This window comes from Cherax quadricarinatus, chromosome 22 (assembly GCF_038502225.1).
Source record: "Cherax quadricarinatus isolate ZL_2023a chromosome 22, ASM3850222v1, whole genome shotgun sequence".
In the NCBI taxonomy this organism is placed as follows: Eukaryota; Metazoa; Arthropoda; class Malacostraca; order Decapoda; family Parastacidae; genus Cherax; species Cherax quadricarinatus.
The window spans coordinates 29,041,851-29,059,489 of NC_091313.1; the positions used below are offsets into that span (position 1 = coordinate 29,041,851).

General features: G+C 39.6%; 1 protein-coding gene across 5 annotated transcripts; it reads right to left on the bottom strand.

Annotated features, from left to right (window-relative positions):
• Positions 1-786: 786 nt before the first annotated feature.
• On the bottom strand, positions 787-17,069 carry LOC128689584 (uncharacterized). Of its 5 annotated transcripts, none has more exons than XM_070087618.1 (4): positions 16,939-17,002; positions 12,398-12,751; positions 4,684-4,869; positions 787-2,868 (listed from the first exon to the last, which is right to left on the bottom strand). In XM_070087618.1, exons 2-4 carry the CDS (start codon positions 12,736-12,738, stop codon positions 2,691-2,693), a joined length of 705 nt encoding a protein of 234 aa, XP_069943719.1. In that variant the 5' UTR covers positions 12,739-12,751; positions 16,939-17,002; the 3' UTR covers positions 787-2,690. The 5 variants fall into 5 exon arrangements, with proteins under 5 accessions (XP_069943719.1, XP_069943720.1, XP_069943718.1 ...); XM_070087619.1 differs by lacking the exon at positions 12,398-12,751 and adding an exon at positions 10,680-11,022 and having other exon boundaries at positions 788-2,868; positions 16,939-17,069; XM_070087617.1 differs by lacking the exon at positions 12,398-12,751 and adding an exon at positions 9,810-10,185 and having other exon boundaries at positions 788-2,868; positions 16,939-17,011.
• Positions 17,070-17,639: the final 570 nt, after the last annotated feature.

The window sequence follows — 17,639 nt, forward strand, 5'->3', positions numbered from 1 at the left end:
ACTGGCTCTGTGTATTATGGTGTTTTTTTCTATAGTTTACGTTTATTATCGTGCCTCTTTTGCGACTTTACGTTTATTATGATGCTTTTTTTATTTAATGTGTATTATGGTTCTTATTTAGTCTCATTTAGCAATTATAGTGTCTAAGCAGAGGCTGTTTAATCACTGTAGAGGCTGTTTAATGACTCCAAAGTGGTTTTATAAGAATTATGCTGGCGCTACTATGGCTTCTTCGCAGTTCCAGAGGATGACTGCTGGTTCCTCGTCCGTTGGGAAAATGGTCGTGATTTTTATTATATTAATGACAAAAACCCTCTAGCTCCGTAGGATTCGGCGAAATAGTATAGTTTTACATCATGAATATAAAACCTATCGACTGCACGACGACCATTAAGGATGCATTTTCTCCCAGAGCACTATGTAAGGATACTTTAATCCTGAAAATATAAGTTAAGGTAAAATCTCCGTGTATACCCACTGTGAGGTGTATATGTCTCGGTATATTTACACAAAGATAAGCACCTCTTGGTGTAAACACACCGTGTTGTTACACGTGTTGTGTTATATGTGTTGCTACGTGCAATAAGGTCGCAGTAAACAGGTGATGTCACAATATGCAAAGTAACCACAGTGAAAACAGGAAAAATAGGGAAATTTCAAGCACTTTCGTGATTTCTCACATTATCAAGGAATAGCGTTATATGTATTAAATAATTTTGTTATTGGTATTAAATATTAACATACTGTTATATTTCTGTATTTTTATATCTTTATACAATGTTTCAATTTTACAAAATAGTGTTTATCAGACCATACACCTGGGAAATTGAAAGCAAGTTTTGGAATGCATGCGGGAGTCATTTGTGAACCATGGCTAAAAGACTTGTGGACCCCAGAATCGACCTTAGGTACGGCACAAGGACAAATTAAAAATTAGCGACCTGTCCCTGATAACTGCCTCTTCGGAAGAGAAAGGTCGAGATAATTATCATATGATAGTTTGGGTTCAAACCACACAGCTCTACAAGATGTAAATAATTTATTTATTTAGCCTTAAGAAACCACAATAAAAAATTAACAACGGGATGCATGAAATATATGTACAGGAGCCAACAAAAAATAATATCTGTATCAAACAAATTCGAAACAGGAATAATTGAGAGGTACAACTCTAATTTTGAATTATTCTTTTCGTGGCTAGAGAATAAGTTAATAATATACAGGGATACATTTGGTAAGGGAAGAAGAGGAGGAAGCGTCATCCCTGAGAGAGAAGCAGAGTTGATCATGACGAACGTCTTCAACTAAACGTTTGTCGTTAGTCGTTTGTCTTGGTCGTAATAGACGCTTAGTCACTGTCGTTGTTCCCTGTAAACGTCTCCTGGCTGGAGTTCCATTGTCGTTATCTTTAGTCTATTATTTGTCTCTACTTATTCATAAGTCTATTGTATAAAAATATATACCTATATAGTATATGTCTGTACACACACTTACACGGTAAATCTCACTCTATTCACATATACATAATGTAAATATATGGTTCTATGTCGTTGTCAGCAGTATTTGTGTTTGCCCTTTCTTGTCAGTTTTACAACAGTTGTTAGTTTGCAAGTCAGTAAGTAGGTGCTGTTATCTAAATAGCAGTTATCAGTATGTAATAAGTCGGCAAGTATACTTTGTCATTTGCTTAGCAAGGTAAAAAGTATATATTGGGCTAGTCAGTATATGTTATATAAAAATGTATTAGTATCCTGATTGCTAACCATTAAGTTAATCAGCATCGATACGTCTTTTGTTGGTATTAATCAGAATAAGTCTTGTATGTGCGTTAATTAGCATGATTGCCGAGTTTGAAGTCAGCGTCACATAGCATGATTTCTTTTTCCTAGTCAATTGACAGTAGTATGGTCTAAGCCTAAGTGATTCACTTAATAACACATTATATTTTCAAGAATATGAAGACAGTGTCAGTCTAGTCAGTGGTAGCAAAATATTCACACCTTGGAAAAAAAAACTGCTGGTATGAGTTGACATCAGCTTCAACTTAAGTCATGCTGTAACGCATCAACAAATGTCAACTGAAAGCAAAGGCCAAGAAGTCAGCAACAGTAATTGTTAACAAAATGTTAAATTGCAGGGCAGCCATGGGAAGTGAGTTAGAAGCGTTGGGTAAACCAGTTAAGGCTTCAGAAAAGCTTGCCATTGAAGGAGTGAAAGTCATTTAAAGTCTAAAAATGTCAAATGATGTTGTTTATATATAACTAAGAACACATATTTACAAAGCACAGCATATTTCTAACAGCGAACGGTCGTAAACGAAAAGGTCACGCAGTCGCAGTGAACAAGGTCTTGTGTCTATGGCGGTGGTTCAGTGGCGCTGGTAAGGCAGTCATCACAGTCAATAAATTATCTTAAATACAAATCAACAACAGGCATTTTAAATGCAAATTATATAAAAAAAATTACAACAAACAAGACGGCATCGAATTGACAAGCATAGGGTCAAGGTCGAGACTAAATCACTGGAAAAGATGATAAGAGGCCTCTTCCTTTCACGGGAGGTCGACCTCGAGGGAGAGAGAGGCTCGACTTCTGGCATTCCTCAGGACCCACTTGAAGTCCATTGTGAAAAACGCCGTTAGAGCCTCACCTCGAGGCTGTTTGAGTCGCAATCACATGAAATGGAGCCGTTAAACTTCATTATGCGAATATTTGTCCATTATTTTCTTGACCGAAAAGTCACAAGTGGTGTACACTTCGCCGCAGTCTTTCTGAAGACTCCGACCACGGTCGGCCGCATCATTATACTCCTCGATCAGCGCTTTGAACTCGTCGGGAAGTGAGAGGACCTCGGCGTACTGCAGGTAGCTGTCAACGGGGAATCAAAAGAAGTGTTTTACATTAGAGTAGTTTACACGTAGGTACTCAATGTCTCACTTTATTTGCACAGTAATATCAATAATTCTTTAATCCATTAAATTCCAATAAAATTAAACTCTCAGTATAACAACACTGAGATATGTACTCCTCTCCTCACCTCCTCTCTCTTCATTAACTGGTATTTTGCTAGGTTTCAGACCTGTCAACTGCACCTGGGTTATTAAATCCGCACTTTTCCTGTGCACTGATATCAAGGATGTTTCAATTCCAAAAGTAGGGATTACTGTAAACTCACGGTATATATACAATGTCCAGATACATTATTTTAATAAACAGTGAATATTCATCGCCTCATTGTGAAAGAGTCAACAAAAGTTATGGAAAATCTTACATAGGTCAGATATAGTTAGGTATTTACTCAAATTTTCTCTAGATTATATAAAGTTGCTATTTTACTTTCAGACTTTTAAAAAGGGTATAAAAGAATTAATAAAATTACAGAATTGCGTTTCCTATGGATCGAATCCTTAAATGGCGTGAACAAAGTTGGATGTTCTGACCCTTTAGATGAAAGGCAAGAGAGATTGTATTGGTTGTAATGAAAAGGAGTTATGGAGGTGTTGGACAGGGGCAGTTATAGTGGGTATTGTGCAGGTGCAAAGGTTATTAGGTAGATGTGGTGGTTGTTAGGAGGTGTAGCTGTTGGGTAGGTGTATGGTTGTTTAGTAAGTTAAGAGGTTGTAAGATTTGGTTCAATAGGCTTTAAGTCTTTCGGTTATGCGAGGGTCATTAAGGCTGTATGTCACCTGCAGACTACCAGTCAAGAATAATTTTTTCTTAATAACAGAGTTAAAATAAACTCTAAGTATATATACATATATATATATATATATATATATATATATATATATATATATATATATATATATATATATATATATATATATATATATATATATATATATATATGTCGTGCCGAATATGTAAAACTGGTAAATTAACAAGAACTCATTTAAAATTAAGTCCTTTCTGAAATTTTCTCTTACACGTTTAAAGATATATTTTTTTCATTAATGTTGATGTAAAAATTTACAATTTTGCACTAAAAGAATCTTAGAAAACTTACCTAACCTTATTATAACAAGAACAATTTATTTTAACCTAACCCAACTAAATATATTTTAGATTTGCTTACAATAATTTAATACTACGACATATATATATATATATATATATATATATATATATATATATATATATATATATATATATATATATATATATATATACACATATATATATATATATATATATATATATATATATATATATATATATATATATATATATATATATATATATATACAGAGAGAGAGAGAGACAGAGACAGAGACAGAGGGAGAGAGAGATATTCCTCCCTGTACAAATACATCATTGCTCTCAGGGCATACCCACTGAGACATACTCATTATAAAATATAAAAATACACATATGATGCTGAAGAGAGCATAGATGTTATAATTATATACAGTACATGTGTATTAAGAGGACGACCTATACTGCTTGATAGGTGTTTTGGGTATAGGGCAGGAAAGGACAGTGTCTTAAGCAATGAACATTTACAGGGTGAGTTTGAAAATTAGGGCTAAGATTGCTGTTTGTGTGACACAGTATTCGTACACACGCAACTGTATTTAAGAAACAAGTGAGATCGTAGTACCCAACCTACCAAAATTAATATTATTATTTGTTATTATATTCATAGAAAAGCGCTGTGTCCGTCATGGCCACCTAAAAACCCACCTGAAGAGATCAACAAGGCGGGCTGCAGGAGCGCCGAAGCGAGATGTGTTTTGATGGATTTCACAGATGAGGCGCTTCTGGCATTCAAGATCAGCTGGGTCGAACTTCCTCCAGGCTTCCTCTCCGATAGCAATCCAGTCCAGGATGGAGAATTTCTCCCAGTCGATGGCGTATGGGTCGAAGGACCTGCGGGGCAGGTTAAAGGTGTCAGAAATATTTACGACCACATAAGGGTACCCTTTAATGAAATTAAGTCTTTGCAAAATTTTTAAGTTAGTGCTGAATGTAAGTAAATCTATTTTATATGTTTAGTAGTTTCTTTTACACAGATGATACTAAAGGTTACGTTATTTATGTTGAAATACCGATAATTAAATTTGAGTTTACCCTAATTAACTAGAACGTTGAATTTGCTAAATCTACAAACATGCAATTATGATGTTCTTCGTAACTACTTGTACTGTACACTGTACACCTTACCGTCTGTATGAAGAGTAGGAGGAGTATCCCCCACTGCCTCCATAGCCAGAGTCCGATCCATATCCAGTGCCTGTTCCATAACCATAACCAAAATGAGAGTATATGAGAGAGTACAGGAGGAATCCCAGTGCTGATAGACCTAAGAGGGTGAGGAGTGCAGATGCCAAGAGGGCAGCAAATGGGGCGAAATTGGTCAGGTTGAAGATTAGTGGGAAACTTGCGCCTGAAGCACCAACGGGGATAACCAAGAGGCGACCCTCTTCGTCATAAAGACTACCGTCGCTGTAGTCTTCGTCGAGGGTGGCTACAGCCTGTGTAGCCATGGACACTGCCAGTATACAGCAGGACACTAATTTAGACACCATAGTGATCGAGTTGAAAATTTGTTTCGAAACTTTAAAATTAAATTTGATGCTGTGATAAACGTAGGATTTCCAGGCACATCTATTCACTAATATAATTAAATTCACTAAGAATCACTTAAGCTGCAGTGGGATCTCCTAAAAGCCCCCTGCGATGTGATGTGCCATCAATCTGCTGATGCGGCCTTATATACCAAGGTGGGAGTGACGTCAAAGGGGGCGGAGGCCACGAGAGGGAAGACCTACTGCGCCAGATACGAAGAAATCGTAAGGTAAGGAAAAAAAAACTTCAACCTCACTTGATCAACAATGAAAGGTGTAGGAGTCAGCGTTAAGGGGCGTGTGGGAGGGATCAAATCCCTCCCACCTTCCCCTTCTCATGCACCTGCACCTGCCAAGTAGAAAGCCCCCTCCACGAGCGAGCCCCTCATCCCAGAAGACACTAGCGAAAATTCGAGTGGTTCCCACTGACGGTACTTGGAACCGTTGGGTAAACAGCTACTGGCGAGCCGTGACTGGACAGGTCGCCCGCCTGGAGGTGTGGACCCCACCGCCCGGCCAACCAACCAGCGCTCGCACAGGGGGACACTGCCATCTTTCCCATCATATCATTTAATTGATCCTAGAATGATTATGTATCGCGTAGCAGTATGTGACGCCCATTATCAAACATGAAATTTATATCAGATCAGTAAGTTAGTCTGTTAACAAGTAACATGATCACAAGATTTTCATTATAATTAATTTTGTGTATATCAAGCATATACGCATTAAATAAAACTATTATTTTGTGAGACACTGTTTTCAATTCACTTTCTACGTAATTCAAATATCAATTAGAGTCAATGAGAATTAACTAAGCAGAGAAATTTGGCATCATTGCGAGGCGGTACGGACGCCCCTTCCAGTTTCCATACGAACGGATGTGATCGCCACCGACCCAAATGGACCTTATTTATAAGGTTCAAGTCCTCGTCTGTGATTCATTTGGACGCTTGATGCCGACGGAACAACTGTGGGGGTGGAGCGAGCTTTGTTTGTTCATGTGATGCACTAAACCCGTGGAGTCATTCAGCGCAGAGTGAGACGGATGCTCATACCTTCCCACGCCAGTGGAACCTAGAAGAGCACCAGGTCACTGTGGGCAGCGCGCGTCCAACACCTAATATATTACTCAGTGCCATTTTATCAAATCTCAGTGACTACATACCATTAATATTATTGTTAAATGAAGCGATAAACCCGCATGGGATATTCATTACTCGGGCATTAGAAAAGTGAAGATTTTGAAGAAAAACTATACTGTGTTTCGCATAGAAATTCGAAATTGTGGATTAATTTGTAAATATACTATAATAAGAGTGAGCAACAGTTACTACGTACAAGTATTCAACAAAGAAATTGAAATATTTAGTGCCAGTGATATATGCCTTTAGCGTGGTATATTGTGTTTGTGTGTTTGTGAGTGTGTGTGTGTGTTTGTGAGTGTGTGTGTGTGTGTGTGTGTGTGTGTGTGTGTGTGTGTGTGAATTTGTGAGTGTGTGTGTGTGTGTGTGTGTGTGTGTGTGTGTGTGTGTGTGTGAATTTGTGAGTGTGTGTGTGTATCAGTAGTAAAAGAAGCAGTAGCAATAGCAGTACAGTAATAGATGTAGCAGTAGTAGTAGTAGTAATAATAGTAGTAGTAATAATAAATGTTGAGTAACAGATATGGTAGTAACAGTAGTAGTAGTAGTAGTAGTAATAGCTGTAGTAGTAATAGCTGTAGTAGCAGTAGTAGTAGTAGTAACAGTAGTAATAAATGTAATAGTAATGAATGTAGTAGTGATGAATGTAGTAGCAACAGATCTAGTAACAGTAATAAATGTAGCAGTAATACTAGTAGTAATAGATGTACTAGCTTTAGTAATAGTAGTAGTAGTAGTAGTAGTAGTAATAGTGTGGAGATGTCACAAGACACTCGCTCGGTCTTTCAACGTTCACCATTTGATAAATTAATGTGTACTACAACACTGCAAATTAAATATTATTTCCCGGAATCTCAAAGGAACGAATAAGTACTTCAGCAGGACCGGAAACAATTGCTTTACTTAGTCAAGTGTGTTATATTTCGATATTTTTAAGATTTTGCTGAAAGTAGAAAAGTTTCTGCTATACGAACTTAAAACAAAACAGTATTACAGTTTTGAAAGTAATGCAACATCGTGAAACATCGACTGTTTCCGAGTATCTGGAAAGCGTTTGCAATCCAACACAGTATGGCACAGGAATTCCTTCTGCGCCTCATTACGCATGAAGTTTCCCAGCCAGAGCAAGCGCTCTTTCTTATATAATGTTCGCCATTTTCAGTTCCTTTGGCGCATTTCTTAATATCTTCACAATCGATTCTTTCAGGCCAGTAAAGAAGCCTATGTTTTTCCGAGGAACGAATGTTCACGGCTCTGTGATGTCGACATGGACAAGTTGCAGTTGTGTGTGTGTGTGTGTGTCAGATACCGAGCCGTGAATAGCGAAAAAGTGAAATTCATTTTAGTGAAGTGCGAAATTCTACAAATCTACATCTACCTCCCCAAGGACCCCAGTGGAAATAAGTCATCGTGTCTGAATTTTTGGGGTTATCCTGGGTAATTTACACATCTGTCGTTATCATTATCTCACAGTCCGCAGCAGGATTCGAACCTGTAAACTCGGCATCAGAGTACGCAATACTTTATCCACAACTCCAGTCTCCGGAGCCAGGAGTCTGGCGTTTGGCTTCTAGCATCTGGAGTCTGGCGTGTGGAGTCTGGTGTTGTGGATAAAATACTTTGAACTTTGATGCCGAGTTTGCAGGTTCGAATGTTTGTAAATAATTTCGCCAGTTTGCGAATTGTTAAGAATATGTTCCTATGTATGATAATTTGTATAGCTGTATTTATTGGACGGCTGGCTGGCTGGCTGGTCAGAGACCCGTCAGTGATTGGAGGAAAGAGGATCGAGCTTCCAACCAATCCCTGCACTAAATGTTCCATACTGATTTAGAGCTAGAAATTCAATGCTGACTACAACTATGTGTTAACGTAAGTTATGACACTTACATTTACAAGACCGATTACTATGTTTCCGTTACGTACATGTATATGCATTAAATATTATCACACTGGGATATTTGTCTTTTTAAATAAAATTATTAGTGTTTGATGACTATAAAATTAATAAATATTACTACACCACATTATATTTTTTAATTCCCCTGAGAACATACTTTGATAACTCACGAGTTGTGTCCCTATATTTAGTACCTGTGGTTCTGCCAGTCATGATTAAGCTGACAATTAGCTGCCCTCAATCACATGAAAATAAGTCATTGTTTGGCTGTATGGTAACCATTTTCATCACCAGACAAGAGTACTTTAATCACTAAAATGAAGATAAAAGTAAACTCTCCGCATATATACTCTGAGAGAAATACATCCCTAGACACACACACACACGGGGCCAGGAGCTGTGAATCGACCCGTGCAACCACAACTAGGTAAGTACAAATACACACACACACACACACATACACATACACACACACACACACACACACACACACACACACACACACACACACACACACACACACACACACACACACACACACACACACACTTATTGGCCAATTTTCTTAAAAAAACTTACACATTGGCCAGGTTTTAAATGACAGGTACACTTCCGACAATCTGAGGCCCAGCTCTACATTCGGTGTTTTCCTTTCATGCATGACGACCCTTGGTATGAGCAGGAAGATACCCAGGACAGGAATCCAGGGCCTTGCTGTTCTAAAGGAATTAGTGTCCCGAATAAGTTATAATGGAATTAGGAACTCCCATACTCTCTCTCTCTCTTCCTCCCTCCTGGAGGGATGCTGGCTATGTTGTTGCAGTGTTAAGCGTCAGAGAAAATGGCCCACATACGCCACTTCTGAGATGGGTGACTCTTAAAATTAAGCACATGTAGCCAAAACATGAAATGCATTCTCTCCTTTCGTGCAGAAGTATTGCTGACAAATAAATGTAAGCAAAGCAAATTTTTGTACAGACTATGTACAAATCACTTACCTGTTATAGTATGTAATAATGGTTACCGCTGTACCACCGCCGAAGCTACAGACAAATGTTTAGTTGCAATATACAGACAGATTGCTTGTATATTAAGGTTCTTAATGGAGATGAGAGAAAGTTTGCGTGGCGATGGTGCAGCGGGCGGCCAGAAGCGTGCACTGGGTAAGGGCGAGGTGGTGGTGAGGTTGTTGGTACGCACCCACGGCTGCGGCGACCTGAGTAGCCGGAGTCAGAGCCATAGCCTGAACTCGAGCCGTAGCCCGAGTAGCCAGAGCCGGACTCGGCAGGGGTAGTCAGGAGGTAATAAAGGGCAATGGCACCGGCTATGCCCCAGAGCAGGATGCCGGCGGAGAAGAGGAGCAGGGTGGTGTTGAAGGTTACAAAGGAGCCCGTAGTGGAATTGCTAAAGATGAAGAAGAGTCTGGGATCAGCTTCTTTGTTAGCGGCAGGCTGGTCCACACTCAAGTCGGCATGTGGAAAGTTGTCTGTTGCAAGGACGCAGGAGGAGAGGAGCAGGGCTCCGAGAACATGCAGGAGCGTGCGGTTCATTCTCGCCTCGCCCGCAAGTCACTGCACTGCAAAAGGTGCCAAGTTGAGTTATTGGGCAAACTGGTAGTCAGCGCCCGGGCACCAGCGAGACCAAAAACTTGTGGCCGTTGTTGCCCTGGTCTCATGTGAATGGCGACCTATTGTGTCCAAAAGTGAGATTAAGAAGAAGGTAAAAGTGGGCAAGCGCAGTGGTCAGTTATTGAGAGGTCTTGATGCCGCGTAGCCCTTGAAGGGGTCAGGTCATTAGGTCCCCCAGAGAACTTTTGACCATGCATAAGAATGAACCGCAGCGCCTGTGTCCTGCCGGGCCACCGTCGGGATTTGGGAAGGTGGTGGTGGTGGTTGGTGATGGTGGTGGTAGGCGGGATGAGGACAGGACATCTCTGTTGGGATAATCGCTGGAATGGTGAGGTAGTGGTGGTTAAAAGGACTGCCGGGCCGGAAGTGAGATTAGGGTGGGGCGGGATAAGGAAGACACCGCTCTTCTAGTAAAAATCCTGACAAAATTAAAGTTACATACGCTTTCCAGCTATTGTTGTCAGATCTCCTCCTGCTAGAGTACCCGGAGTTGCCGTAACTTTCAAAATCGTCGCCAGCAGTATAAAAGTAGGCAATAGCAAGCAGGACTCCGAGCGCGATGACGCTCGTAACGCCGAGGATGAAGGAGGCATAGCCCACTGTGACAGTGGTTGTGTTAGTGGTAACAAAGAAGAGCTTTCCCTCAGGGCCATCAGTGGCGGGATCTGTCGCCAGCGGGTACTCGTCAAGCGCCTCAGGCGAGAATCCCATGGTGTAGGTAACAAGGCCAGCCACCAGGGCGAGGACTGCCAGCGTGCGGTTCATTCGGAAGGGTAGAAGGTAACCTGGAATACCAGGGTACGACCAAGTTGAAACTAACAGCCTATCAGAGGTCTAAGCAAAAGAGAGGAATTGAACGGATCGGAGAGGGTATAGGATAACCTGCCATAATTGTGTCAGAAGAGCAAAAGCCAGTTGTAGCGATGGTAATAGTCACTGATAAACCATGAACACATGTATGTCGGTATCAACATGTCCGTGGGTCAGCCGAGGTGTGACTCTGGTAGCAGCGTCAGGCCTGAGTGGGGCGGGGCCGACAGGTGCAGTGGCACCAGCCCGTCATTACTGCCGAATTCTACTTGTCCCTGGGCACGGAATTACGTAAAATTTAGTGATTAAGATAGGAAGGCTATTTGGTAGAGGTAAGGTGGGCCTGTTGATAGGACATTTAGGTTATGGACAGGGTCATCGAGCACGCCAAGTAATAAGTAAGATCTTTAAAGATCTTGTACTACTGTAGTCCCTTCATGCGCTTGGTGATTGACACCTAGTGCTGGGACCATGCACTGTGAAGGCTAACTATTATGAACATGCTTATTAGTGCTCTTCATGCTCTGGTTATAACTAAATAGGCGAGGCACATGCAACCTTTCGTTGCGCATGTACCTACCCAGTGTCCAGTTGCAGGGGAGTTTGTACTTGGGATTGGCAGGGAATGAGCAGCTACTCAGGAGGAGCAGCTGCCCAGACAGTACCTCAGCACAAAACCCCTGACAAGTGACACAGAAGGACCAGTAGCTGGATATGAGCCGGCCTGATATATGTAATAAATGAATTAGGACTTAATCTAGTGGCTAGCACGTACAGGCCCACCAGGTCGTGAAATCGGCGACCATTTGATGCATATTCACATCCCACCCAGTAGCAGACAACTGCGCTACCAATGATGTAAAATACGAGGCCCCATAGAGAGAGCCACACGAACTCTGCCCCTGAGACTACCACACTGTTGGAGCCGAAGTTGGGGACCGTCCAGGCCAGCTTTTCCTCGGCGTCATTTTCCTCCTGTTCTTCCAGGACCTTGTACGTCCCGTCGTCGTCATCAGACGGCGCTAAGACGTCTTCGGCCAGGGAAGAAACAGTGAGAAGAAGCATGGATCCCAGCAGGAGAGTCAAGCACTTAAGAGAGAACATACTGCCTGAAATGACGTATTATTTACGAAATAATTTCTAGGTGGTGACCTGTTTTTATTCTGCCATCTAGTGAATCTCAGTATCTAAATTGCTTATTAAACTAGACGTGGCGGTGCTTTTTTGGTGAAGAGTGGTTGCAAGGAGTAGGAGAGGCTAGGTCAGGTCAGGGAGAGGGACTAGTGCACGATCAGGCCTGACTTGCAGCGAGTGGGCCCTTAATGGAGGACTGCAGCTGACGATACCTACTGGCCAGCAGAACGCGCGTAGGAGCCAGTGCCACCGCTGCTGCCGTAGCTCGTTGCTGAGAAATCATCTCTTGGTCCTCCGAAGAGGTAGAACAAAAGAGCTAGACCGATAATGAGAGGGACTAGCAATGCCGCGCCCAGGGCAATATACCCGGCATTGCCAACAGTAATGGAGTAGGAGCCTCCAGTGCCTCCCAAAGACAGAATTCCTGATCCGAACAGGAATCTCTCTTCTGCATCGACATCGGTTGATGACTGATGCTTTTGCTGCAGGGCCTCGGTTGCCCACCCCACTCGCATACATACAACAAGGACAGCAGCGTAGAAGAAAAACGTCTTCATAACTGTACAAGGCCTGAAAAGGTTAGAATATGTCACAAGCACGCTGCGTGCATGGGTTTCGGCATGCATGGGTCTAACTGATGGCTAATTGTAGTAGTAGTATTAGCGACCTCATGCACCAGCGCTACAAACTTGGCTTCTGCAGACACTAGATGGCAGGGTCCTTCACTCCTCGCAGCGCACCATGAGAATACAGCTCCCAAAGAAAACGGGCAGTTGGGCCTGTCGAGAAAAAAACAGAGGGCCCAGACGCGACAGAAAACGAGAAGTCGCCATTGTGTGGGATGACTCTGAACTAACATTAAATAGATGAAAAGCAAGAAATGTCTGTAATCTGGAAAATCTGTTGAATAAGAGTCGATTGAGATAGGGGTAATGTATAATGATTCTGAAAGGAACGTCAGAGGTCGAATATTAATAAAAGTCGTAATGGTGTCTATGAATTGAAAAAAGAACAGGGAAATAGTAACAAGCTAAATATTACTAAATGATGGAAAAAAAGTATTATTGCTCATTAACTAACTGGGCATTTTTTGAACGTGTATGGATATTATACTTGAATATACACACATATTCCATTATTTTTTACGTTAGTTTTCTTGTAAGAGTAACCTTTGAATATAACTAACAGTTGAGGTGGAGTTTTCGATCTTACTAGTCCACGATCTTACTAGTCCACCCTGTAAAAAATAATTATCTTGAGATGTGACGGCGCGTTTGTCACCTTATTGGGCAAAACATTCACCACACAGCAGCGTCCTAGGCTTCAGCCATTTATTAGGCATTTTATTTACAAGTACAAAAAAGCATTTATACGCGGTATATAAAAATATGTCAAGTTAATTAACATTATTTTTATGGAATTTTTTTTGAGTTTTAAAAAACGACACAAAATCGATAGATTATCATATATTCTAGTGAGTTTTAGGTAAGATAAAATAAAGACTCAGTAGAAGGATAACATTATAACGTGGCAAACATTACCCGTAGAGTTTCACTCATATTGAGCCGCTGTAAACTACTTTATTAAACGAGTGTAAAGACGCGAAAGAGTTTTCTAGGTTTTCAACAATTATTGTCTTATTGTAAATTAAAACTGTTCTGTGAAACAGTTTATCTTAAACTTATTATTGTTATTGGCTTCATTTATTAAAACTCGACATAACATGTAACACGCTTCGATAAATAATCGAAGCGTGAACTTTTCCCTCTGACGTTACTACTACACATCTAGCATGTTAGGAGTGAGGTGAGTACCCAGTCACCACATACACTGTTATACTATGTCTTGCGGTCCCACGCCAGGCCACAGCCACCTGCTGTTGCTGAATTATGTACCAATCACCGCTGTTCAGCTGTAATGATAATAATGTGAGTGACTAGCTCGTTGTCGTGTACCTTTATTGCTCTTCACACGTGTTTATCTCAAGGACCAATTGATTTTTTTCACGTGATCTGTAAATATTTTTAATAATTCATACTAGCTCTTCAGGTGATAAAGGTCCTAGTATAACAAAAAGCCGAATGCAAAATATTGATAAACACAGCAGTCATGGCACTGAATGGGACCATGTTGGAAACTGATGACGGTCACTTTTAAGCATATTAGTATTTTGCTACCAGCTAAGCTGGAAGTGAGGTAATCAGAGCGACGTATGTGCCGCCAGCTGATGGAGTACCGCGGAAGGAGGAAGAGGAGAAAGATGAACTACTCCCCCAGCCGCCACCACATAACCGTAAGAGGTAATAACAAGTGGGTGGGTCCTCCCAGGTGACGGGGGAAGGAATGTGTCTACTTCAGTGACGAGGAGACTGGCTTTTAACCTGGCTATCTATGTCTCCAGACACTGGGAGAGCGCCTAATCCATATAAAAAAACTCAATATCTTGTCTTCTCATAAACAGAAATCGATCAGTCGACTTTATATTTCACTTATGTTTTATTTAAATAAAGTATTCCCTAAAAATACCAATAACAAGAATAATTTGTCGCAATATAACTTCTAAACCATATTCTGATGCCCAATTTAAATTAGTCATTAGCTTGAAAGCTAATATTTGACGATTCTTAAGAATGGGACATACCAGCATAACGCATGTAGGACAGAGGACAAGGCATATTTATTTTTGTAGAAAAAAAAGGACAGATTATTGAAGTCTGTTTACTGGAGTCAGAGAAAGATACGAAAAAGAAGATCCACCACCACAGGAAACTGTATTCACATGGAGCTGCCGCATTTTCTCTCGCAATTGGACACAATCGGCATCCAACAGCACTGTTCTTTAAGATAAAGCTTATTGTATGTTAGTTTGAGCTTTTCTCTTAAAAAAAGATAGAATGTTATGTATATATATATATATACAACTAATGAGTAAGGCTATTAGCTTTTATTTACAAAGCTCTATTGTTTCGTGCAATATTTCTTATTTATTTACAGAGGAGCTGAAATTTTAGCATATTTATAAATAAATAAATATATATATATATATATATATATATATATATATATATATATATATATATATATATATATATATATATATATATATATATATATATATATATATATATATATATATATATATATATATATATATATATATATATATATATATATATATATATATATATATATATATAAATATGCTAAAACAAAAATATTTAGTTAGTAAGCTGTATGCAGTATAGTACATTTATATACATATTTCTCATATTTCATGTGTAAATAATTTCACCAAAGTTATATTTGCGCGGATGATGATAGGATGAAGAATGGGTATATATATATATATATATATATATATATATATATATATATATATATATATATATATATATATATATATATATATATATATATATATATATATATATATATATATATATATATATATATATATATATATATATATATATATGGTATTTGAACAGTATATCTTAGTGCAGTGCTGTATGGTGTTGTTTCTGAGAGCAACTCAGGTTTATATGTTTGTTCATTGTTACAAACGTCATAGAACAAGCTTTTGATAGTTAGTGAGCTGAGTGTTCTTCCCTAGTTTTAGGTATTTTTTTTTTTCTTTTTGCTATAATTTCTTTTTATATATATATTTGGCATTGAAATGTTTTCTCGTATAAATATGATGCTTTTCTGTCATTTCTTTATAAAATTTCTAAGACAATACGATGGGAATACAGAGTTGATTCACGTTATTACAATGAATTCCCATAATTTTGATAAATGTTTACGTTAGTGATATAAATTATACACAACTACAATCGGCTTGTACGCTTAAAGCTTTGTGAAGATCGTTCTTACGATAAGTACAAGAAATGAATGCAGTACATGGGACGACCTTGAGAAAGCGAGTTTCGGGAAACCACGTCTCTGTCATCACTAAGGTTAAGTCTGGTTGACTGCGTGTCCAAGTGTTGGCAGAGTAAAGTCTTGTTGCCGACTGTCTGAAAGAATTAGTCAAGGGGATGTAGCTAATATGCGAGTGTTAGATCTTGGATAAGCATTTTGATTCGGATAATTATGACTTCGCTTTACTGGAACGGTGCGGTGAAGAAGATATATAAAAATTAATTTAGTTTAGTGAATGAAGAGAAAAGTAACTTACTGATTTTGCTATAGTTTCACGAATGAAGTCTATATGAATCGGGATAATTATATGACTGTAACAATCATTGTTTACTCGGTGAGATAAGAAATACAGTTTCACTTTGTTTCGAAATGAGCAGTTCAGAATTATTTAACAGTAACGAGTTATATGTGAGTAGTGAGTGTTAATCTGACCGGATTTGTAAATTAAAGTGGTTAACTTTTCAGTTAGTAAAAAAAGTCCATTAGGAATGCACTTGTATATTAAAATCCATTAAATTTTTGCACCGAGATTAATAAAACTGAGTAAGCCTCTGTAACGAATTTGCATTTAACGTTTAGTATTCCACACGAAGAGGTAATGGAAAAAGACGCAAACTGTCAGCTTCTGTTGAAGTTAAGTTTTTCCAAATTTTCTAAAAATTCCGTTGGATTAAATTCCATCATTATCAACTAACGAATAAGGATAGCACTTGGGCACTTGCACAAGATATCACTGTTTGTATCATTCCAAACTTGGGCACTGATGACACACTTGGTGATGGAGGGTGAGTGACTGTGGCCAGACGCTGATCTAGAACTTCCAGGATCACACATACCTTGATATCACAAAGAGGAAGGTAAGAGAGTGAGTGTTTGTGTAGCTTCAACTACAGGTCAGAGCCAACTGATGCCTGTTACCTCCGTCATCCATGTTATATACCTCTCGCTCCCTACTCTCTTGGCTCCCGTGGCCTGGTTTTTCAGGCCCTTCTACACTCACCATCGTCACCACATGGCACCTCACTCCCCCCACATTCACCCTCCTAACACACCTCAACTTGTGCTCCACCTCCTCACCCCCTCCTTCTCTCTCCTTTTGCAAGAACCACAAATTAACTCCATTCTTCAAATGAAATTAGTAAAAAAAAACATTCCCCATTTTTCTAAATCAGCAATCACTACTATCCTTATCATACACACAGTTCAAAATCTAATATCAAGCAAAATAAACAACTCATATAAAAGTGTATTAAAACACTGTCAAGTGGGTGTCAAGAGCGCGGTGGCAACTCGTAATAAAGATGCTAGTTTTGAGCTCAGCTCTCAGAACTGGGAGAGACGGAGGCATAGCCGGAACCACTATTGTCGCCAGCAGCAGCAACCGCCACTACGACCCTCCGTAATACAACGAATCCAGAACATTTACTTCGAAGCTTCCTAACCCCTCCCCCAAAAAAGTGTTGGATATCAAAAATCAACGGTTGTGACATATGGGGGCAAAGCCGACAGATGGAAGGAGAAAGACATAGATGCAGAG